At 38.9% G+C, this 24,569-nt stretch overlaps 1 protein-coding gene and 1 long non-coding RNA gene across 7 annotated transcripts in view; one reads left to right on the forward strand and one right to left on the reverse strand.

Annotated features, from left to right (window-relative positions):
• Positions 1–11,200: 11,200 nt before the first annotated feature.
• Positions 11,201–24,569, reverse strand: part of LOC6583660 (serine/threonine-protein kinase BRSK1) — a 93,271-nt gene continuing 79,902 nt past the window's right edge. For 3 of the 5 annotated variants that reach the window (XM_044009403.1, XM_044009401.1, XM_044009402.1), the window contains exon 18: positions 11,201–11,513. In XM_044009403.1, coding sequence (XP_043865338.1) covers positions 11,236–11,513 — 278 coding nt within the window. In that variant the 3' untranslated portion in view covers positions 11,201–11,235. Of the gene's footprint in view, positions 11,514–22,736; positions 22,810–24,569 lie in introns of those variants that run through there. The other 2 variants (XM_044009404.1, XM_044009405.1) reach the window with 2 other exon arrangements.
• LOC26527705 lies at positions 14,139–22,705 on the forward strand. Of its 2 annotated transcripts, XR_004364278.2 has the most exons (3): positions 14,314–14,641; positions 16,675–16,736; positions 22,096–22,705. It is a non-coding gene; the product is annotated as an uncharacterized LOC26527705 (long non-coding RNA). The 2 variants fall into 2 exon arrangements; XR_006357465.1 differs by lacking the exon at positions 16,675–16,736 and having other exon boundaries at positions 14,139–14,641.

Genomic DNA, 24,569 nt, shown 5'->3' on the forward strand with positions numbered 1-24,569 from the left:
ACTGGCGTCATATTTTCGACAATTTATCCCACAGTTTTCACAAATAATGAAGCCACTGTATGGTCTCACTTGTAAAGACAAAGTATTTGAATGGAAATTAGACCATGAAGAGATTCGTCAAAAAATTATTAAAGCATTGACAGATGAACCGGTTTTTACCATATTTAATCCGGATTATCCGATCGAACTGAATACTGATGCCAGTATGGATGGATACGGAGCGATTTTGCTGCATAGGATTGATGGTAAGCCTCGCGTAGTCGAATATTATAGTAGACGAACTTCTTCCGCTGAGTCTCGATATCATTCGTACGAATTAGAAACTTTAGCTCTATACAACTCAATGAAGCACTTTCGCCACTATTTACAGGACAAACATTTTGTAGTTTATACAGACTGTAATTCGTTGAAAGCCTCACGTTTAAAGGCTGAACTGACGCCAAGAGTCCATCGTTGGTGGGCTTATATGCAATCTTTCAACCTTGACATACAATATAGACCTGGTAGTAACATGGCGCATGTAGACTTCTTTTCTAGAAATCTTTTACCCAATAAAATGAATACCCAAGTACCTATCAAGCGGGTACAGCTAGCTGAGATTTCGAATAACTGGCTTTTGGCGGAGCAACAAAGAGATCCAGAGACTTCTTTGATAATTTCGAAACTTCAAAATGATGAGCTTGAGGAAAGCATAGCAAAGACTTATGAGCTTCGATCAAAAATTCTGTATCGAAAAGTTCAAAGAAATGGAAAAACACGATGCCTTCCAGTTATCCCCCGACCGTTTAGATGGTCTGTTGAGAACCATGTCCACGAGGCAATTGTACACCTTGGTTGGGAAAAGACCTTAGACAAAATGTATGAGTTTTACTGGTTTGATAATATGCGTAAATATGCGCGCAAATTTGTAGAGAACTGCATTACATGCAAATTGACAAAACCATCGTCAGGCAAACCACAAGTAGAGCTGTATCCCATACCAAAAGTAGATATTCCGTGGCACACGGTTCACATTGACATCACTGGTAAATTAAGCGGAAAAAGTGATCAAAAGGAATATGTAATAGTTCAAATCGATGCCTTCACCAAATTCGTTTACTTATATCACACAGTCAATATTAACGCAGAAAGTTGCATTAGTGCAATCAAATCCTTGATTTCGTTTTTTTGGTGTGCCAACAAGGATAATTGCAGATCAGGGCAAATGCTTTACGGGCAATGACTTTAACAAATTTTGCACCATGCAAAAAATTGACTTACATTTGATAGCAACGGGGGCTAGTCGAGCAAATGGCCAAGTTGAACGCGTTATGAGAGTACTGAAACATATGCTAACCGCCATTGAGAGTAGTGAGCGTTCTTGGCAAGACGCTTTAGGTGAAATTCAATTGGCTATAAACTGTACAACAAATCGAACTACAAAAGCCAGCCCATTAGAATTACTAATTGGAAAAGAAGTAAGACCTTTAAATATGTTACATGTTTGTGAAAATGAAGATAAGACAGATATAAGTAATGTAAGAAAGATTGCCAAAGAAAATATTGAACAGAACGCTCGTTACGAAAAAGAGAGATTCGACAAAAATAAGTCAAAAATTGTTAGATTTAAGGCCGGCGATTATGCACTGCTCAAGAATGAGGAAAGACACCAAACTAAATTAGATCCCAAATTTAAAGGTCCGTTCTTAGTGACAGAGGTTCTCGATGGAGACCGTTATGTTTTGAAGTCCTTAGTCAACAAGCGAACTTATAAGTATTCGCATGAGTCGTTGAGGCGTATGCCGGCGGAGGGGATTCCCATTGAGTTGGAAATGTGTAGAGACGGCGTTGAAAGAGACGTCAATGAAGGCGTTGAAAGAGACGTCAGTGACATGTTAGTGGAGTCTAACATGTGAGATATCAGACACTATGCCGGGGAATCTTGCTGATATGTGACTTAACTACTAAAGCTATTAGGGACACGAGTTAATGTGTTATCCTATTGAGTCACTGGTAGGCACGTATAGTAAGATTTTGAGTGGGCTGTTGTCCTGATGATCTAAGTAAACCTCACATAACTAATGGAAATACTTTTGCTACCGGATACATCACAAAAATAATTGTTCTATCTTGGAAACTCTGTCAATTGAATGACCTACTCGAGAAAATATAAATTGACTGTATTTTTATTTAAAGTAATAAGTTTGGACTGATTTGTCTTTTAAATTGAGCTGTACATACTGCTGTATAGTTTATTTTATTAGTTTTTTTAGATTGTAACACACGAGGACGTGTGAACGTCAGAATGGCCGTGTCGTGCCCTCACAATATTATGAATATCGTGCTATCACTATTATAAGCATTGTGTCATCTCTATATTTTAAGATTAAGAGCGTAAAGAGGAAAGAATAAAATATACTTCGCAATAACGCTTAATGTTGTATGTGTGTCTATGCGACGGCCGTTGTTTCAATTCCATTCGTTTTTTCACCCATCCGTTATCCTAACCTGGCAGACGTTTCTGTCTGACGCAGTCTGGGCCCGACAGTAAGTTAGAGCGAGATAAGAATAACAATTGCAATACATGTGAGCAAGAATGTGTGTGAGTACACAAAAATTAGCAGAGAGATGGCACAGCGAAGGCTGTCGATTTGGCCCTGTCCGTCTGTCTGTCCGTCCGTCCGTCCGTCCGTCCGTCCGTATGTATGAACGTGTCGATCTCAGAAGATATAAGAGCTAGAGACTTGAAATTTTGTTTCCTTGGTCCGTGTATATCACGCGCATATCAAGTTTTTCTTTATATATCGATAAATACTCCCGATATTTTATTATCGATTAAAAACCTTATCGAAAGCTAGTTATTTAATTATATCTCCTACACCTTTCGAGCTAGAGCTTCCAAATTTAAAATGTAGACTTATATGTATTTTATATAATTTCGGTTTTTGTTGCAATTTACCTACCACCCCGATATCCACCCCCTCACCCTCACCTTTGTAAAAGGTGTATTTCAAGTACTAGAGACATGTGCTTTAAAATGTACATACATTTTCACCATATGATTACGTCCTGAAAGTTTCATTAAGATTGTACGTCTAGAAATTAAATTATTCAACAAATAAATTCTTATAATGTTGCCCACACTGCAGCGCAGCATAAGCGCAGTCGCTGCTTACTGCGCAGTTAGCAGAGCGCGTTCTAATACGGGCGTGTGTATGTACGTGTGCCGAAAAGAAGTGCAGAGTGATTAGAATATCAGATTAGAGGGTTCAGGGTATCTCCTAGTCGAGCAGTCTCGACTAGAGTCTTCTTACTTGTTATACCCTGAACCCATTGAAAATGGGAAATCAGGGTATAATGGTTTTGTTAAAAGTATGTAACAGGCAGAAGGAGGCGTGGCAGACCCCACAAAGTATATATATTCTTGATCAGGGCGACGAGCTGAGTTGATTTGGCCCTGTCCGTCTGTCTGTCCGTCCGTCCGTCCGTATGTATGAACGCGTCGATCTCAGAAGATATAAGAGCTAGAGACTTGAAATTTTTTTTCCTAGGTCCATTGAAAATGGGAAATCAGGGTATAATGGTTTTGTTAAAAGTATGTAACAGGCAGAAGGAGGCGTGGCAGACCCCACAAAGTATATATATTCTTGATCAGGGCGACGAGCTGAGTTGATTTGGCCCTGTCCGTCTGTCTGTCCGTCCGTCCGTCCGTCCGTATGTATGAACGCGTCGATCTCAGAAGATATAAGAGCTAGAGACTTGAAATTTTTTTTCCTAGGTCCGTGTATATCGCGCGCATATCAAGTTTTTCTTTATATATCGATAACTACTCCCGATATTTTATTATCGATTAAAAACCTTATCGAAAGCTAGTTATTTAAATATACAATCAACACCTTTCGAGCTAGAGTTTCCAAATTTTAAATGTAGACTTATATGTATTTTACATAATTTCGATTTTTGTTGTAATTTACCCCTCATACTTATATCCACCCCCTCACCATCACTTTTGCAAAAAGCGTATTTCAAGTACTAGAGACTTGTGCTTTGGAATGTACATACCTTTTTCACCATATGATTACGCCCTGAAAGTTTCATTAAGATTGTACGTCTAGAAATTAAATTATTCAACAAATAAATTCTTATAATGTTGCCCACACTGCAGCGCAGCCCAAGCGCAGTCGCTGCTTACTGCGCAGTTAGCAGATCGCGTTCTATTACGTTCGTTTGTATGTGCCGAAATGAAGTGCAGAGTGATTAGAATATCAGATTAGAGGGTTCAGGGTATCTCCTAGTCGAGCAGTCTCGACTAGAGTCTTCTTACTTGTTTATTTAGGGAATACTCGTGGCACTATATTTCTATTTTTTTATCCGCACAATTTTATAAACGAAGTGGTCCCTGCTCGGGCGCCAGTTAACGATCGTGACGCCTTGTTGCTCTAGTGGCGGCCACGTCCAAGGGTTATACTTATCGTGATTTAGTTCCCAGATTCGGATAAACCAAAAGAAAAACAATCTCAGAATAGTTCGATTTAAATCGTTATAATCTCGCAATGAATTGTTAGTCTTCTTTAAAAGTATCGACTCGTCGAGTTCAGCTGCCAGCCACCGACTGCCCTTCGTCAGGCGACGGCTTCCATTCCTTTTCGTTGTCCAGGTCGACGTCGACGGCGCAGCAGCAGAGCGGCAACGGCCGCTGCCGCTGCCGAGACATGTTGGGAAGCAGAGGCGCCAAGTTGATGGTAGGGGAGAAGAGGAAGTGCTATGCATTGACTGGTGTTAACTTGTATATTTTCCTCATTTACACATTTTTGCGACTACTCACTAGGACGACTTCCGTTTTGTGCGCCGCTAGTTCGAGTCCGGCTTCTGTCAACCAGTTTCGTATGCGATTGATACTTTCGCTGCACATATCCTCCGTATCTTTAGGCTCCTTGCCTATGGCGACGACAGCTACATCATCAGCAAAGCCAATAGTGTGCACACTTGCTGGTAGTTCCAAGCGCAGTACGCCGTCGTACATGGCATTCCATAGGAGAGGCCCTAGCACTGAGCCTTGGGGTATTCCAGCTGACACTGTATGAGTTTGGGACCCTCACTCGTGTTGTCTACCAGTGTTCTTCCTCTGAAGTAGCTCTTTATTGTCTCTCTTAGATATTTAGGGATATTATATTGTAACAGCGCATCCAGTATCTTATCTCAACTAGCTGTGTTGAAGGCACTCTTAACGTCCCGTGCTTCCATCTTAGCAGGCACGGACTCAGGAGCATGAGTGGACCTTAATCTTTCTGGAAAGAGCGTTTCCACAATCGATTTAAGCTCCAGACGATCCTTAGGCTGCATCTGTTTACCTGTGTATAGTCTCATAACTAATATATAATCTTAATCTTATCTTATCTTATTATATATTATATTATATAAAAGAGAGTTGTGTAAAAGTGCTCCTCCACTTATAACTCGAGATCTGCTGGACCAATTTTCATGGTTTTTGATTTGTTGGATTTGTCTCCGCTACGAGTAGGATAGTAGATCTTAAAAATACAGAAAAAATTTGACGAATACTTGAAAAACGCTGTTTTTTCCCTAAAGATTCAAATTTCCATTGATACTCAGTAGGCATGATAACAGCGACAGTTTTCGGTCCTGCTCTCATATTATACAATAGTATAGAAGTAAATAAACAAATGTAGTCAGTCAGTCTATGGCACAGCCTCAGGCGAACCTGACTATTCATAAAAAAAGCACATTTGATAAAAATAATACGCGTGCGTACAAAAGCTAAATATCTCGAAAGTTCAGGTATTTGTTTGTCTCAAACATAAATTTGTGTAAATTATTTATATTTATATTTCTCGATTGTTTTATGTGGTTTTGTGCGAGGGCATATTCAGTATTACTATTAATAAAAATGCCGCGTCCTAGAAGATCTAATCTTTCCCGGCGGACCCATGATGCAATTAGGCAACGGAATAGTCACGAGTCGCGAGTCAAATCGCTCGAGAAAGGCGCCGCGTTAGTACCCAGCAAAGAAGGGTCTTAATTCGTGCTTCTCAAAGAGCGGCAGCCCGTGAAACGGCAATAAGAAATGGTTCAAGGATTGATTTGAATCGAGCAGCGTTTCGATATGATTGCACCATTGACTACAGCTTGAATCGTTTAGTTTGCATTGGTCCAATGGACGTTGTTTGCCAGCATTGTGGCACATTGAAGTTTGCTGGTGAAACGCCCGGTTTGTGCTGCCTTAGTGGTAAAGTGACGTTGCCATTAGTGGTCCCGCCACCAGAGCCATTGCGTTCCCTGCTTTATGGCGAAACACTAGAATCACGAACACTCAAAAATACAATGCCTGTTTCCAAATGACTTCATTTGGGTCGGAAATTATTGGAGACGGTTATAATCAGATATTTAAGGTAATTTACGTTAAAAATTTTATTTTCTATGATTTAAAAAAAAAAAAAAACAAAAAAATGGAATATGTTAGATTTCTGTAAAAAGTGTTTGTAAATCTAACTATAACTATGGCTTTGAATTTAAAGATTCAAGGCCAGATTGGCCATCGCATTGGATCATTGCAACCTATTGAATATGCACAGCACAAATATATACTTCATGGGCAATATGGAAAAACAACTTGACCGGCGTCAAGAAATCAACACAGCTATGAAAAGAGCAATTCTCCAAGATTTGCAGCAAATGCTTCACGAACATCATGCATTGGTCAAGCTGTTCAAGACTGCTTTAGAGCGCATGTCAAGAGATGACTATAAAGTAGTAATCAGAGCAGATAAAAGACCAGCTGGAACACATGAACGCACATTTAATGCTCCAACAATCGATGAAGTGGCAATCCTGATTGTTGGTGAAAGCTTGGAAGCACGCGATATTGTGCTTACACGACGCAGTACTGGGCAACTACAAAGAATATCTGAAACGCACCGTTCATATGGCGCTTTACAATACTTGCTAATATCAATATCAAAATGATTAATCCATTGAATGATAAAATCATAGTTTTCATTTTAACTTTATATACATTTCATTCTGTTTGCTTTTGGTACACAAAAAAAGTTATCACTCTTAATTTAGTAGAGAGTAGTTGTAAGAGTCGTAAACCTATTAGGGGTTATAAAATACAATTTTTACTGTATTTGTTACAGGTGAGGAAACTGCCAAGAAGGTTAGTTAGATGAATTATTACGCATATCGCTTGATGATTCGTGACAATTCTGACAACTCTTTGTTGCGATTTCGTCGACTGTTTCAACTATACTGCGTTGACATGTACGTGAAAATCGAAACGGAGCGCCTGACTTTTATCCGTTTAAATCAACCTAAATTGCGTTTGGAAGAGTATATTCATTTACGCGATGCAATAATCACAGAAGGAGATTTTGAAAATGTTGGTCGATTGACTATTTCACCAGCGACATACACAGGTAGCCCGCGTCATATGGATGAATATGCGCAAGATGCAATGACATAGCTCAATCTTTGACTATTTGTGGCCTCCATCTAGAAAATGCGTGTTTTTCTCATGGTCAATTGTAGGTGGCATGCTCACGTGTTGACAAACCATCCGCATTATTTGTTCTTGCACCCGACCAAAAAACGAAGAATGTCGTTTACCTCAAGGTGCTTGAATGAAAATCCGATTAATAAATTAATCAGAGTGTATCCCAACCTGAACAACATAGCTTTCAACAATTTTTTACCTAGAAATAATGGATAGGGCAATGCAACGTTTGCCAGGCCAGCTAGTATAATATATATATACATCTTATATGCGCTGCCCCAAGGGTCATATTCGGCTGAGTCACACAACTCTAGGAAGCATTCTCTTTAGCTTGCCCGAATGGCCTTCTTCAACTGTCTTCTAGCTGCCTGGTAAGCTTATTGTTTTTCGAGAAAAGTAGACTTACCGCGAGCCCGTTGTTAGCTTCTTCTCGCCTGAATGCATTGGCGTCGAATGTCACATATTTATGCATTCCACCAATACGTAGGCTCTTGCTGTCGCGTGAACTGCTTGCGGCGTAACATGCTGCTATTGCAGGCACTCTGTATTTGGGCCACCATTTGGCATGCTCTGGCCTCAGCATTACCAATTTTAACCAGAGACTGAATGACCGCTGAAAAGGCCGCGGGATCCAAAGTATCCAACTGATACGATTCCCTCCACACGGTTGGCATCCTGGCAGTTGGCTCACCAATTGTGAACGGAAGTGCCAAATGATCGCTGCTCGTATAGCTATCACAGTGGCTCCATGTTGCTTTCCAAGAAAGGGATGAGGTGACAAAAGTAATGTCAATTACAGATTCGTATCCAGCCCGACTGAAGGTGAGCTCGCGGCCAGTGTTGAGCAGTGCAACATCTAGTGTCGCGAAGATCTCCAGGATACGGCATCTGGCGTTTGTTGTGTGGCTACCCTATTCTAACGCCTATGAGTTAAAATCTCCTGCTGTAATGGCTTTCCGACACCTAGCATCCTCGGCAAGCACCGTTGTGAATTAACTGAGCTGCATGCTGCGAGCCAGGTAGCAACTGTATAGCCCTAAGTTGCCATATCGGCCATGTACGAACCCATAGAATGACTTAGAATTAGTGCTTTGTCATTAGTGTATGTTGACCAAGTTCTATGGCAGGCGATCCTACAGTGATGAGGCTCACTGAGAAAGGCTACGTCTATCAATTTTTCCTTTAAGGTTCGCTCTGGGCAGCAACACAGTGATTTAAGTTAAGCTGAAGAAACCTTAACATTTCATTTTACGCGCAGCTTCAGGGTTGGATGGGCACTTTAAGCTGCCTGCTGAGTGGTCTGTCTGCCTTTCACCTTTCCGGACGCAGAGGCTACATTTTGGTGGCTTGGTGCATGCTTTTGCACTGTGACCCATCTCTCCACACCTGCAACAGGTGAGTGTGTATGTGGATGTATGCGTGTGTGTGTGTATACCTATGTGTGCGTGTGTCTTGTGTAAGCACAGAGACGCGAAAAATTATTGAAATAGCTATTGCTCAAAGGGTTCCGGGGATTTCGTAGTCGGGCAGTGTCGACTACAGTTTTCTTACCTGTTTTGGATTGTCTCATGTGTGTTTTGTTCCTCTTTGAGGCCGACAGTATTTATAATGCTCACAAAGGTATTGACACTTTCGGAAATCGCAAGATTTTTTTAATAGTTTGGAGTTTCGATCCAGACAGAGAAGGTTTCGATGGTACGGACGATGAAGACATTGATGATCAAGATGAACGTGCTGGCGTTGATTGCTTCAAATAGCACTGCTTCGTCCAATAGCAACCTAAAAAGATCGCTGCTATGGAAGCATCCCAATTTACTTTCGAAGGGGTGTCAACTGCGGCTTCTCGCGAGATCTGCCTTGACTCCTGAAATAATGGAGCTTTCGGAGCCCATACAATTCTTTTCATATCTGTTTTCAAAACACCTTTTTGAGCATATTTCAAATGAAACCAATTTGTACATTTGCCAAAAAGACCCCAATGTATGCTTAAATTTCACATTGTTGGAGATTCGTCAATTTGTTGGAATTCTATTGTAAAATATGTAGAGTATGTCGCTGATTTTGACGATGTTGACATATCAGTAAACTCATGGGTGGATAATAAAATCGGATCATTGGCATTCAACTATGCTGGAATACTTACCAAAGACAAAGCACGTCAATTCAACAAAGCCAAAAAGGAATACGTAGAGATTGATTGACCGAACTGGTACGGCAGGATGAATCTGGATATTGGCCTTTCTGGGATGAGAAAAGAATAGGGTGCAACTACCCAACATATACAGGATTCTCACAAGTAATGTGCGGGAAATATTAACTAGACTTATGTTTCAACAAGAGAAACAAAACAAAATTTAAACATTATAATAATATGTTAAGAATATCCAAATTAAATTTAATCAATTAAATTAAGAATATCCAAAATTAAGTTCCTAAATACCCAGAGATCTATCAGAAATTATACCCTGAACCCATTTTCAATGGGAAATCCCGATTTAGTATATAAGTAAGAAAACTCTAGTCGAGACTGCTCGACTACGAGATCCCCTGAGCCCTTCGAGCAAGAGCTATTTAATTCATTTTTCGCGTATTTTTACTTACACAAGACACACGCACATACACACGCATACATACACACACACACATAGGCACACACATACACACACACACAAACGCACATACCCGCACACAAGCACCCACGCCTGGGCTGCGGTGTGCGCTTACTATGAGAATTTAATTGTTTATCATAAGATTATGATCATAACACGGATATACATGTATTTGCCAAAGACAAGTCGCCTTTTTCAAATATGTGGGTGAGGGGGTGGGTGAGGTGTGGGGTAAATTTTAACAAAATCCGAAATTGTATAAATTGCATATAAATCCACATTAAAAATTTGGAGACTTTATCTTTAAAGTTGTAGGAGATATAATTTTATAATTTATTTTCGGTAAGGTTTTTTATCGATAAAAAATATCGAGAGAAGTTATCGATTTTTAAAGAAAAACTAGATATCCGCGTGGTATACGCGGACATTTTACAAAAAAACTGATGTCTTTAGCTCTTGTATCTTCTGAAATCGACGCGTTCATACATACGGACGGACAGACGGACGGACGGACAGACAAACGGACAGGGCCAAATCAACTCAGCTCGTCGCCCTAAGATCAAGAATAATAACTTTTCTTGTGGATGGACTATCTTCAGATTATGAATATAGCATAGATATGCATGTATTTGTCAACGCACAAGTCTCTAGTATTTGAAATACGCCTTTTACAAATGTAATGGTGAGGGGGTGAATTAGGGATGGGGGGTAAATTTTGACAAAAATCGTAATTGTATAAAATGCATATAAGTATGTTGAAGTGATGGCGTCGCCGATAAGTGAAAAGACCGGATTGTAGTTTCCTCGTCTTTATTTGTAGGATGGTAGCTGTTCAGCTCGTATAAAAGTGTGTAACATATATGCCAGAAAAGGCAAGCGCCTAGTGCTGGGGAGACGAAGTCCTCAGCGGGGCGCTAAGTACAGCGAACCAGTAGGAGAACTGGGTTATGTTATTAACAGAGTGCTGTTAATAACATAACATTGTGTGGTACGGGAGGAGCAATTCTTGTTAATGGGATCTGGCATTAACATACTCCCCCCCTTTGCAAGGATTGCAAATTAAGACATCGCGTTCGAAGCTGGAGACCTCTTGGTGTGCGGATCAAGGCCGTAAGCGGAGCTGTGATCGCCTTTTTAGGAGTCGAGGCGGAGTGACGTGCTGATCCCTGGAGATCCAGGAGCGTGTGGCCACATGTTTTGCAACGTCCCTTGTTGCGGCAGGATTGCCCGGAGTGCTCGTGAGCCAAGCAGCTCGTGCAGCTCATATGTATAAGTACCGCACCCATCCGTTTCTCCCCTGAAAGGCCCAGAAAACGCTGGCAGTTTCGGAGACCGTGGGCTCCTGGGTACACGCGGCACTGGAAGGAATTGGTACCGCGTGGCTTGTTGCTTTCTAATGACGGCGTCTTTATCTGGAAGAACGAATGAGTTGGAGGTTGAATTGCTTGCTCGTTAAAACATAACATGGAGGTTAATTCGACAGCACAAGGAGTACGATGATCGGGTTGGAATGATGGCCCTGAATAAAGAATATCATTCAGGCTCTCATTGAAACCGACCCTCACTTTTGTAGTGGTGTTGTCGGGAACTCGGGATGGAAGAGTTACAGGAGATGACAAGGTTGTCGGAATCTCAAGTTTCGTCCCACCCGTAACGGAGACTTGAGTTGTGAAGGAGGAGACCATTTACGGTGAAGCTCGTGAAAGTAGGCCAGTGAGTACCCAACCGAAAACAGATCCACAGATATTCAGATGGTAACCTCCCTGAATAATAGTCGGAAGGATATCCGCACCTATAGGGACATACATTTCTGAACTCTTGTAGAACTCGGGATCAGTTAGCTGAATATTCGGAAGCTGGTTCAGTAAGAGTTGAGGAATTGGAGATGAAGGGAGTTTACCGGCAAGTTTTGGAAGGACGAGAGCAGAAGCTTCGATTCGTAGTCTCGGTTTCGAAGGAGAACCAATGTCAAAGCTGCATAGCTTTTGTGCATGATCTGTAACTGCTTGATTCAAGTTGGAAACTTAAGTCTGCGCGGACTTGAAGGGCAACTTGATTTTGCGGAATAGTCGCTCGGAAATGATCCTGAGTCGACTAAAGCACGGGCGGTATAGATTGCTCCGGAATGGCATATGTTGATCACCGTTGTGCCGAGGAGGTGCTCCGGAATGGCATATGTTGATCACCGCCATGTCAAGGAGGCCACCTCGTGTGTTGGCAGCCAGATACGTTTGGACGTTGGACATAACTTGCGTACGAATTGGGGCTATAGCTGTTGCGGATGCAGCAGCAGTCCGAGGAGTATTGTCCCTATAGAGTAGGGTGCTATGTCGACCATTACACTTGAAACAGTTGTGCGTACTGGTACACTCTCGTAACTGGTGACCCTTAGCGAAGCAGTTCAGGCAAATATTCTTTGCTTTGATGTATGCCTCTCGTTCATGGATAGACAGCTGGATAAACCGAGGGCAAAATCGGATTGGATGGTTCTGTTTTGAACACAGATCGCACATTGTGCTCTTCGAATTCACTTACGTTGTGAAGGAGTTGACTCGTTTGGGAGGGGCAGAGTTCGCGCATCTCGGAACTGAGATTGGAACTATTGGTGCAGAGCGATCACCTTCCATAGCGTCGAGAGCAAGAGCACGCTCGCTAAGAAAGTGACTACCGTCCAGCCAGGCTGGAATTTTGTGTCAGTGAATGCTCTCAGATAGATCGAGTGTGATCTGGCAATTTGGAGGTGCACACGAACACAAGGATACAGTCCCAATTCTCCGTAGAGATTTGAGCATGCTCGATTGCAGTGACGCATCTATGAATTGTGCCATGCAACTCTCTAAAAGCCGAGCCTGATTCCTTGGTGACTTTGGAGAGCTGTTGACTAACAGCCGCTTATTCTCGAACCGATCACACAATGAGCCCCAAGCCGATGCAAAGCCGTCGTTTGTGAGAGGATACTCTGCGACTAAGGCATTTGCATCGCCTGCTGTCTTTGAATTAGGATTAACTTTTCCACCGGAGTCAAGCGCGGATTCTGAATATAAATCGCAGTAAAAATGGTCGTGGAATGTTGGCCAGCGCAAGTAATCGCCGTGGAACACTTCCGTATCTTTTCCACCGGAGTCAAGCGCGGATTCTGAATATAAATCGCAGTAAAAATGGTCGCGGAATGTTGGCCAGCGCAAGTAGTCGCCGTGGAACACTTCCGTATCAACGAGTGGAAGGCGACAGCCTCCAGACGAGGCGAAAGTAGCGGACATAGGAGCGGGCGGTGAACTCGATGCGGAAAGTGCGTCGATTTGCACCCCCAGGTGCGTCGTACACCGCTCATACACAGTGTAGCAGTTGTCGAATTTGGCCTCCACGGCTTTAACTTCGCCACTGCTCGCCCCTTGGTTCAACGCTTTGACACAGACCTTATATTGCTGCTAAGCATCATCCCATAGGGCCCTAACCCGATCTCGGCGGATCTCGAAGGCCCGGAGCTGAGCCGCCTGGGTGGCGTTAGAATCTCCGTGACCGTCAATGCGGGCTTCAAATTTAATAAGCCTATCCGCAGCCGCGATGAAATCGGACAAAGACATATTGACTGGACTTGCGGGCTTCGAACTGCACCAGGTAACAACCGGACTGCGCTTGAAAGTGCTGATGGTCTGTGGTTTCCCGGACGGAATTGGAGATGCGGAAGCACTGCGTTTAATCAAACGCGAAGCGGGTACTTTAAGTTGCGCTCGACCAGAACGATCAGACATGGAGTTCTGCTAAGATAGAGCGTTATGAAAATCTTGGAATGTTGACAGCGAAGGCCGGGCTTGATAACCTAACCGAAAGTCGATAGACATAATAAAAGTAATTTAAAAAAAAAAAATAATAATAATAAAGTAGGGGAATATTAAACAAATGAAAGAAATCGAACAAGACAATAAAGGAAACTAAAAATAATTGGACTAAAAGTTTAAAAAAGTGCACGAATAGAAAAAAATAAATGATAATAAGATAAACTATTTACAGCCAAATATTAAATGAAATATACATTAAAATTAAAATTGAATTTTCAAATTATTTAATTTTGAATTGTAATGGAAAGTTTTATTTAGTTTGTTCGACTATCAGTATTATTTTGAATGTACGATAGTTGCGCGCTCTGATCTTTAGTGAACAATCGCAACGGAATAGTGGCGGCTGTCGACAAATGCCGATATCGATAGTTCTATTAATTTTACTCGAAGTGCGATCACTGCTGGTTGGACACGGAGTAGAAAATTAAATAATTTTATTGATTTATAAGTGCTGTGAGATATATGTATATATATATATATGTGAAATATTTTATTGTGAGATTATGTGTCAATTATGGCGCTGCTCTGTTTGAACATTCATATGGATATATGTGCCTACGTATGCGTACATGCGGATGCTTGTATGTTCGTTTGGACAGAGGCAAGCGGAGACACAATTAGCACATAAACAAGTAAAATAAGTAGATATATAAATATAATTGAAAAATTGAAAAATAAATGGACGGAAGAAAAACAAAGAGGTTATTTTTGGTATTTATATTTCTTTATACTATATTTTTGTTTTGATATGGAATATATTTTTGCACATATGTATGCACATATTGCCAGAAAAACTATGCGTACAGGCCTAATGGGCGACTTTGATAGAGAATAAATATGATAAATAAGAGTATTATTATCAATATTATATTTTTTAGTGAAAAACTATTTAATAACACACATTTATCAACAATTAAAAAAAAAAAATATTAAACAGTTTTTTCTTTTTTTTTATTTTAAATAAGAAAAAAACAACGAAAATTCACTTGTAAAAAGTATGCGTACAAACTAAAAAACAAAACCAAAAATAACTTTTCAATGAAAATTTGAAAATTAATATTGAAAAATAGTATCCAACCTTTCGCTTCTCTTCCAACCATTTTGGCATCGATGCCACCAATTTCCGGGTGAAATAAGCCGGAATTTTGAGCCACTACTCCATCAGAACCGATTTGAGCATGTCCTTTGAAGTAATTATTCGCTCTCTGATCCTGCGCTCCAAAAAATCCCATAAATGCTCTATGGGATTAAGGTCGGGTGACTGGGGAGGCGAATGAAGCTGGTGTCTGGTATTATAGAGCAACCAGAGCTTGACATTGTGAGCTGTGTGTTTGGGGTCATTGTTATGTTGGAGGACAAAGTCCTCCCCAAGACCCAATTGTCTGGCGCTTTGGTGTAAATTGTTTTTTAAGATATGGAGGTAATCCATATGGTTCATTGTGGACTCAATAAAAGCCGAATTGCCCACTCACACCATTACGCCACCTCCGCTGTGCTTAACGGTTGGAGTTAGATTTTGTACGTCGAACGCAGTGCCTCTCTTTCGCCACACAAGCTTTCTCCCCTTGATACCAAATATGCAGAATTTGCTCTCATCACTAAATATCACTTGGTTCCAATACTCTGGACTGGCTTCCAAGTATTTTCTGGCGAAATTCATCCGTTTGATTTTATTTGTTTCAGAGATAAGTGGCTTCCTTCGAGCAACACGGGCATTTAATTCATTTTCTTCGTGGAGCTCTTTTTTCTATTTCCCTTTAACTTCCTGATTAATCTTGGCTGCAGTTAATGTGGGGCTTAGCCGCACCGTCTTCAGCACGTCGCTCTTCTCTCTCTTGGTCAGCTTTGAGGGCCTCCCAGACCGTGGCTTTGACTGTACTGAGCCATGGTCATTTTGAGCTAATGCCTTTGCCTCAAATTCTACAAAGACCATAGAAATCGAACCAAATACGATTGGAAGAGGTTTATTTGGTCAGATGATACCAAAATAAATCGCTACCAGTCTGACGGAAAGGAGTATTATTAGCACCGGCAACAGGGAAAGCTGAATAAGCATTATGCCATAAAGCGTAGTGGAGTGTGCCTGATGGTATGAGGCTGTTTCACATGGTGGAACCTCTACCCGCTGGTTGAGATCTATGGACTTATGATTAAGGAAGACTGTCTGAATATTATGAAGGCCGACCTTCCAGACTTTGTGGATAATAGTGCGTCTCCCGAGGAAGAAGTCGTGTTTCAGCAGGACAATGACCGCCAGTACAAAGCGAAAATCGTCAAGAATTAACTCGATTATCAAAAATTTTGTATAATAAAGTGGCCTACTCAAAGTACAGACCTGAACCCCATTAAAAATTTAGGGACATTGGTTAATAAAAGGCTCTCAATGTAAGATACACCACCGACTGGGATGAAGGGGTTTTAGTGTCGGATCCAGGCGAAGTTGAGCGAAATTTCGCATGCCTCTTTTGGAAAAGTGGTGGAGAGTATGCCCAAGCGCATTGCTAGTGTGATTAAAGCTAAAGATCTTTGGACAAAATATTAAAAATAGTAAATATTTTTAAAAAGTTTAAAACGAGCAAAAGTGTATACGTAGCTCTCTTTATGTATCATTCTGAAAAACTTGAATTTATAATCAAAAAGCGAAACAAATGATTTTACCATCTTATTTAAATATATCAAATTAATCTAATTCCAAAATTTCAGACAGATTCATGAATTTTTTATGTTTTTACAGGCATTGTAAAGTTGACTTGGCCAACATGTATCCATACGTGATCGCCACTGTATATAAAACAAGTAAGAAAGCTCTAGTCGAGACTGCTCGACTAGGAGATACCCTGAACCCTCTAAGCTGATATTCTAATCAGTCTGCACTTCTTTTCGAAACATACACACGCACGTATTAGAACGCGCCTGCTAACTGCGCAGTAAGCAGCGACTGCGCTTGGGCTGCGTTGCAGTGTGGGCAATATTATAAGAATTTATTTGTTGAATAATTTAATTTCTAGACGTACAATCTTAATAAAACTTTCAGAGCCTAATCATATGGTAAAAATGTGTGCACATTCTAAAGCACAAGTCTCTAGTATTTGAAATACGCTTTTTACAAAAGTGAGGGTGAGGGGGTGAATTTAGGGGTGGGGGGTAAATTTTAACAAAAACCGAAATTGTATAAATTGCATATAGGCATACATTAAAAATTTGGAGACTCTAGCAATAAAGGTGTAGAAGATATAATTTTATAACTGGTTTTCGATAAGGTTTTTTATCGATAAAAAAGATCGGGATGAGTTATCGATTTTTAATGATAAACTTGATATGCGCGCTGTAATTACGAACATTTTAAAAAAATTTTGAAGTCTCTAGCTCTTATATCTTCTGAAATCGACGCGTTCATACATACGGACGGACGGACGGACGGACAGACAGACGGACAGGGCCAAATCGACTTAGCTCGTCGCCCTGATCAAGAATATATATACTTTGTGGGGTCTGCCACGCCTCCTTCTGCCTGTTACATACTTTTAACAAAACCATTATACCCTGATTTCCCATTTTCAATGGGTTCAGGGTATAAAAAAAAGTACGTTAAAGTTTTTCGCAATATTTTTACTGTTTAATTTAATAAATACCCAATACTATTTAGTAAATTTTTGTTTCACTAAAAAACAATTACAAAATTGCTTTAAAGCTTAAAAAGCTTGCGGTGCCAATAATTTAGTTCGTCACTGTACATATCCCATTTTTATACCCTGAACCCATTTTCAATGGGAAATCAGGGTATAATGGTTTTGTTGAAATGTATGTAACAGGCAGAAGGAGGCGTGGCAGACCCCACAAAGTATATATATTCTTGATCAGGGCGACGAGCTGAGTTGATTTGGCCCTGTCCGTCTGTCTGTCCGTCCGTCCGTCCGTCCGTATGTATGAACGCGTCGATTTCAGAAGATATAAGAGCTAGAGACTTGAAATTTTTTTTCCTAGGTCCGTGTATATCACGCGCATATCAAGTTTTTCTTTAAATATCGATAACTACTCCCGATATTTTATTATCGATTAAAAACCTTATCGAATGCTAGTTATTTAATTATATCTCCTACACCTTTAGAGCTAGAGCTTCCAAATTTTAAATGTAGACTTATATATATTTTATATAATTTCGATTTTTGTTGTAATTTTCCCCCCACCCTTATATCTACCCCCTCACCCTCACCTTTGTAAAAGACGTATTTCAAGTACTAGAGACTTGTGCTTTGGAATGTACATACATTTAAACATTAGGATTATGTTCTGAAAGTTCCATTAAGATTGTACGTCTAGAAATTAAATTATTCAACAAAGAAATTCTTATAATGTTGCCCACACTACAGCGCAGCCCAAGCGCAGTCGCTGCTTACTGCGCAGTTAGCAGAGCGCGTTCTAATAAATTAAATTATACCAAAATAAATAAATTATACCAAATTTACATACTATTAACTTTAAATTCCATTAATCGTATAAACAATTAGTTTAGAAACAAAAATATGAATTTTTTTTTTTTTGCGTGAGTCTCTGTTTTGGTTGCGTTCGTTCAGCTTGTCAAATGTGAACCCATGCTCTGCGTTCCAGAGCTATTTTTGAGAACTTGCCGTTAAATTTGCGACAAAAGCGAGATGTACTTGAAAAGTTTAGACATTTTTGTGTCGCTTTGATAAATTTCTTTGTAAATTTTCCAATTTCTATTTTTTTATTTTTGGCCTATGGGCGCAACCACTGTGCGTTGGAATGCTGATTTGATTGATGTGGATGAAGATCCGGCTTGAAGGACCAAATGTTGAAGTGATGGCGTCGCCGATAAGTAAAAAGACCGGGTTGTAGTTTCCTCGTCTTTATTTGTAGGATGGTAGCTGTTCAGCTCGTATAAAAGTGTGTAACATATATGCCAGAAGAGGCAAGCGCCTAGTGCTGGGGAGACGAAGTCCTCAGCGGAGCGCTAAGTAACAGAGTGCTGTTAATAACATAACATTGTGTGGTGCGGGAGGAGCAATTCTTGTTAATGGGATCTGGCATTAAAAAGTATATATATAAACATTTGGAGACTCTACCTTTAAAGATGTAGGAGATATAAATTTTTTAATGGTTTTCGATAATTTTTAATCGATAACAAAATAACGGGGCAAGTTATCGAAATTTAAAGCAAAACTCGATATGCGCGTGCTATACACGGAGCTAGGAAAAAAATCTAGCTCTTATATCTTCTGAGATCGACGCGTTTAAAAATACGGACTGACGGACGGACTCAGCGACTTAGCTCGTCGCCCTGATCAAGAATATATATACTTTATGGAGTCTGCCACGTCTCCTTCTGTCTCTTACATACATTTAACAAAATTATTATACCCTGATTTCCCATTGAAAATGGGTTCAAGGTATAAAAATCCATAACTCATCCCGTTATTTTTTATTGATAAAAAAATTTATCGAAAATCTGTTTTAAAATTGTATCTCCTACATCTTTGGAACTAGAGTCTCCCAATTGCCCACTGGGAATAATCAGGTACCACATTTTTAAAAAACATTCATTCTGATAGGTAAACCCACGATCATTGAATCAAAACAGCTACTTAAACAAAAGCGCGCCTCTTCAATCAAAGCCCAAAATCGTTCACACCATTCTAAGTTGAGGGAGGCACACGCCAATGTTCATCTCCCATGCATACATACAAACACATACACACACGCACATGTAAAGGCACACAGGCATTCAAGTGCTTCTACAAGTTATATCCCAAAATTGTGAGCAGCGCCTCCCATGCGTACACACAATCAATTGTATATACATACATACATACATACATACATATGTATGTGAGCACTTCACAAGATCGACCAAATGCAAATGCTGGGATTTAAAATTGCTACAGGCAGAAAGAGCTTCGCACACAGGCATACAAATGTTCATAGTACATGCAGCATACTGTAAGTGTGTGTGTGCATGCTCGTCGCGAAAACATTTTCATTATGCGCACCAACGCTTTCATACCCTTCCCACAAATAATATCGAAAACGCATGGCAAACGGTTTGAAAAGTTCGGTATACTCTTCACACAGAAGGGAAGGCATGGGTTCTCGCTGCGAAGAAATTTCAATTTTCGTTAGCCTACTTGTGCTCACATGCAGTACATAGTACATGTAGCAAGGGACAGTGTGTGTGTGCATGCTCGTCGCGAAAACATTTTCAGTATGCGCACCAACGCTTTCATACCCTTCCCACAAATAATAACGAAAACGCATGGCAAACGGTTTGAAAAGTTCGGTAAACTCTTCACACATAAGGGTAGGCATGGGCTCTCGCTGCGAAGAAATTTCAATTTGTGAGCGCTGCTTGTGCTCACATGCATACATACATATACATATTTGAGAGAGCAGAGAGCATCGTGAGAGAGAGAGAGAGAGCAAGGGAAACATTCAGCGCAGAGGGATCTTTTGTTCAACAGTCGACCATCTCGGTCGAGCGCATGAAGCGAAATGATTGTGCTTTCGTATATTTTCGTAGCCCGAACCCAAAAAGTGAAGAGCCGAGCAAATACGAAGTGTCTGGGAGATAACTCCCGAAAAAAAGTGTGCAAAACGCTTTACACTACTTGTCCGGTCTATGTGTTCTCTGGTTAGTGGTACAGACAAACGGATAGGGCCAAATCGACTCTGATCGTCGCCCTGATAAAGAATATATATACTTTATGGGATCTGCCACCCCTCCCTCTACCTGTTAGATAGAAACAAAACTAGTATACCCTGATTTCCCATTTTCAATGGGTTCAGGTATAAAAACTTAGTCCCTGTGCGAAAATGAATTACCTAAATCCACCACCTCTAGATGACGTTCGCTTTACATCTATATATAACAACCACAATGACTCCGCTATTCATTTCAATACGAGGTTAATAAATCTGCTGAAATCTTAGGATCAAAATTTAATGACTAAATTACTACCTAAATACAATCATTGGCGCCCGACTGCAACGTTTTTGTTGACTAACATGCTTTTTAATTTAAACTCAGAAATTAAATAGAGTACAAAGTATGGAGAAAAGTTAAGGCCCTACATCGGAAGTGGTTCAGATCCCATGTATACACAAAAGTTAACTTAGGTGCAACTTCAATAAGGTATACATGTATTAATTAACATAAGAGGTCAAAACTTAAGAGTAGCATTGGTCTCTTATGTCAATTAATAATTTGTTTTAATGCATGCATAAGTTTTAACTTAAAATAATAAACAAATCGCTAAAAATATTTTATTTGTGTTCGACAGATTTAGGGCAATGTATTTTCAATTGATATAAGAGAATAGGCTTTATCTCTCTTTTTGGAAAAGAGGAGTATTTGAATAAAGCAAATAATCAAGATTTTTCTAGTTTTACCAGATTAATTATATACTCATTCACGAAGCAATATAGAGTAGAATCCCATTATAACGACTCCGTCTATAGTGTAGTATGTTGTATGTCATATAAGCATATGCTCACAGTATTGTAGTGTATACAATATATGAAGTTGACATATGCCCAAAATATAAGTAAGAGTATCATGCTCACAACATAGCAACACTTTGTTGCTTTACTTATATTATAACAGCTATACATAAGCGCCGTAATATGATCGGTCACTTATGTATAGACTGGCCTGCAGCGTGGGATCTGCAACGTAAGCATTGTTACGCTCTTGTCCACGCCGCAGCTTAAACGCTAAATGTATATGCCTTCTGCATATGCATACAAACATATATACACACACATACAGCATGTTATATACTCCCATTCTGCCGCTGCTATAAGCGACAGAATTCTTTATGTAAACTTTATGTACTTTAGGCTAAGACTTTATTTGAATAAAATACGGAGAGCATTCGCTGCCCGACACTGAAATTGAACGGTTCTTTTCTTTTCTATAGTAGATATTGTTTTACAATAGTGTGTTGAAATTGCTGGTCCCAAACTTATATGAGCAAACTTATACGATTATAGCGTTCTCCTACTGTAAGTACATTGGATTTTTGCAAAATCTATTCTTCTGTACTGGTTTATTAACGCAATCCATTATGTGGTAACACAAAATATAATTATATGGTAGATAAACATATTTATTTACGCCCATTAATACTGATTCTTTCAGCCAAAAAACTTAAGATTGATGAACTACTTACGGTTGATTTTCTCAATTGATATAAATACTAAATAGGAAAGTAGCAAAATGGAAATTCTATATTTGGTAATGGTTTTATCCCAGCAGCATTTGGACCACAAATGAATATTTTGCAGGCTGTACACCCGAATGCAAGGTTTTTGCTTTGTATATTTGATAAATAATAATTATAATAATAATAATAAATTTACAATTATAATAAAATGTCAAAAAGTTTGAAATATTTTCTTTTTTTCAAAATTCATATTAGACACATAATGATATTCTATATTTGTAAGCCTATTTTAAGTGTTGTAAGTTAATATTTGCAACTAACCGCATCAAAATAAAAACCCTAAGTCAGACGAAATCTTACATATCGAAACCCGTCAATTAATGGCAATTTAATATTGTTGCATCTATCGGATTATAAATGTAAATGTAAACTTGTTAGTCAAAAGTAAAACGCATAAAGTGCACATTATACACTCATGATGAAAATAATAACGCCAACATAATTTTGGAGATTCTGTCATAACTAATACATTATTGGTATTTAAAAAAAAAACTGGATGGTAACCTTAAGAAAACAATCTGGCAATATAATGCATGCCAAAAAAAATGTCTATGTATTATTTCCCCCTAAACTCACAATTAATTGAAAAGGGCTTGTTGAAGATAGTAGGTACACTCCATTTCTTCAGCCTGGAAAAAAAAATTTAGAATACGAATGTTATAAAACAATGTAATAATAATAATAATAATAATGTAATTTAGAATACGAATGTTTCTTTTAATGTTATGAAATAGTAAGTATCCTTCCTAAAGATGTTAAAAGTAAAAAGAAATATCAATATCATATGTAGAATTGATAAAAACCTTAGAAGGAGTAGCAAATCTTTGCATGCGATAATAATATTAAAGCTTCTTGATTTAATAGACGACTACATATGGCTAAACTACCAGGTCGTATCGAAAAAATGGTTCCTTTGATGCTCACCAAAAATTTTATGATGATGCAACATTGGTAAGGATCTGAAAGTAAAAACAGGTAAGAAAACTCTAGTCGAGAGTGCTGGACTTGATACCACCCTGAACCAAACTAATAAAAATGACCATTTAGTATGGCTAAAATTTCAATTTCGATGTATTTAAAAATATAAATGAAATAGAAAACTAAATTAAATTACATATATATTGAAAAAAAAAAAAATGGACTCGAACCCTAGACTCCACGATCGAGCGCCACACCTCTACTAAAAATGCCACCTAACTTTTCGAAGCTGCGCTGACAAAACTGAAATAGGTTCACTGCTGTAGCGCCATCTAGCTAAACTTAACTAAACTAAAGTAGTTTGAATGTATGTGTGCACTCGTATACGAAAACTGTTGTAGCTGCTGCACGTGAGTTTGTTTATTGGTCAAACATTTTATTATTTTTTAACGTCGATTGACTTAACGGAATTTAATGAATCTTCTAATATATGATCTACATATTTTATTGAATATTTGATTAATTTAAAAAATGAAAAATCATTCACAATTAGCTGTACTGGAATCTGAATTGAACTTGAATTTTTTATTCGATAAAAACATAACGGGATGATTTATCGAATTTTAAAAGCAAACTCGACATCCGCGCTGAATATACGGTCACTTAAAAAAAAATGCAAGTCTCTAGCTCTTATATCTTCTGCAATCGACGCGTTCAAACATACGGACAGACAGACAGACGGGCAGGGCCAAATCAACTCTACCACGCCTCCTTCTGCCTGTTTAACAAAAGCATTATACCCTGATTTCCCGTTTTCAATGGGTTCAGGGTATAAAAACTTGGTTTGAGTTTAATAATGTGGACACCCTCGCTTGGTCCAGTCATTCTGATTTGAATCCAATCGAAAACATGTGGAGTGAATTGAAAAAGCAGATGGTAAAGAAAAAGTGTGACAACAAACTCCAAATAAGGGGTTGTTATTGTTATTTGAAAAAATTTTTTTTTCTAAATTTACTTGTTTTGTTTTGCTAAACTAAACTCGAAAAACTTTAATTTGAAGGGGCGTACCTATTATTTTCATCATGAGTGTATATATGTATATATATATTCAATATTCAATATTTATACATATACAGATATATTTTTATAATCGATCATATATGAATGTATATACTAAATTATATTAAGCATATCATATAAGAGCAGCGTTTACAATGCATTTATTTTTTTGTATATTCTTAAAAATGTTAGGCTTTTTTTAAGAAGTATTAAATTTGCATAACTAATATCAAATTTGATAGCATTTCTATACTAAATTATTCTATAGTTTTACATTGGGACTTAAGCTGGGGCTTATTAGTTAGCAGTTGGTAACATTTTCAATATTTTCTGATAATAATTTGTATTCTTTGTTATATTTGTCTTTATAATAAATAAATATACCTTATATAAAACATTTTTAATTAAAAAA

The sequence above is a fragment of the Drosophila mojavensis genome, unplaced genomic scaffold (assembly GCF_018153725.1).
Source record: "Drosophila mojavensis isolate 15081-1352.22 unplaced genomic scaffold, ASM1815372v1 contig_74, whole genome shotgun sequence".
NCBI lineage: Eukaryota > Metazoa > Arthropoda > Insecta > Diptera > Drosophilidae > Drosophila > Drosophila mojavensis.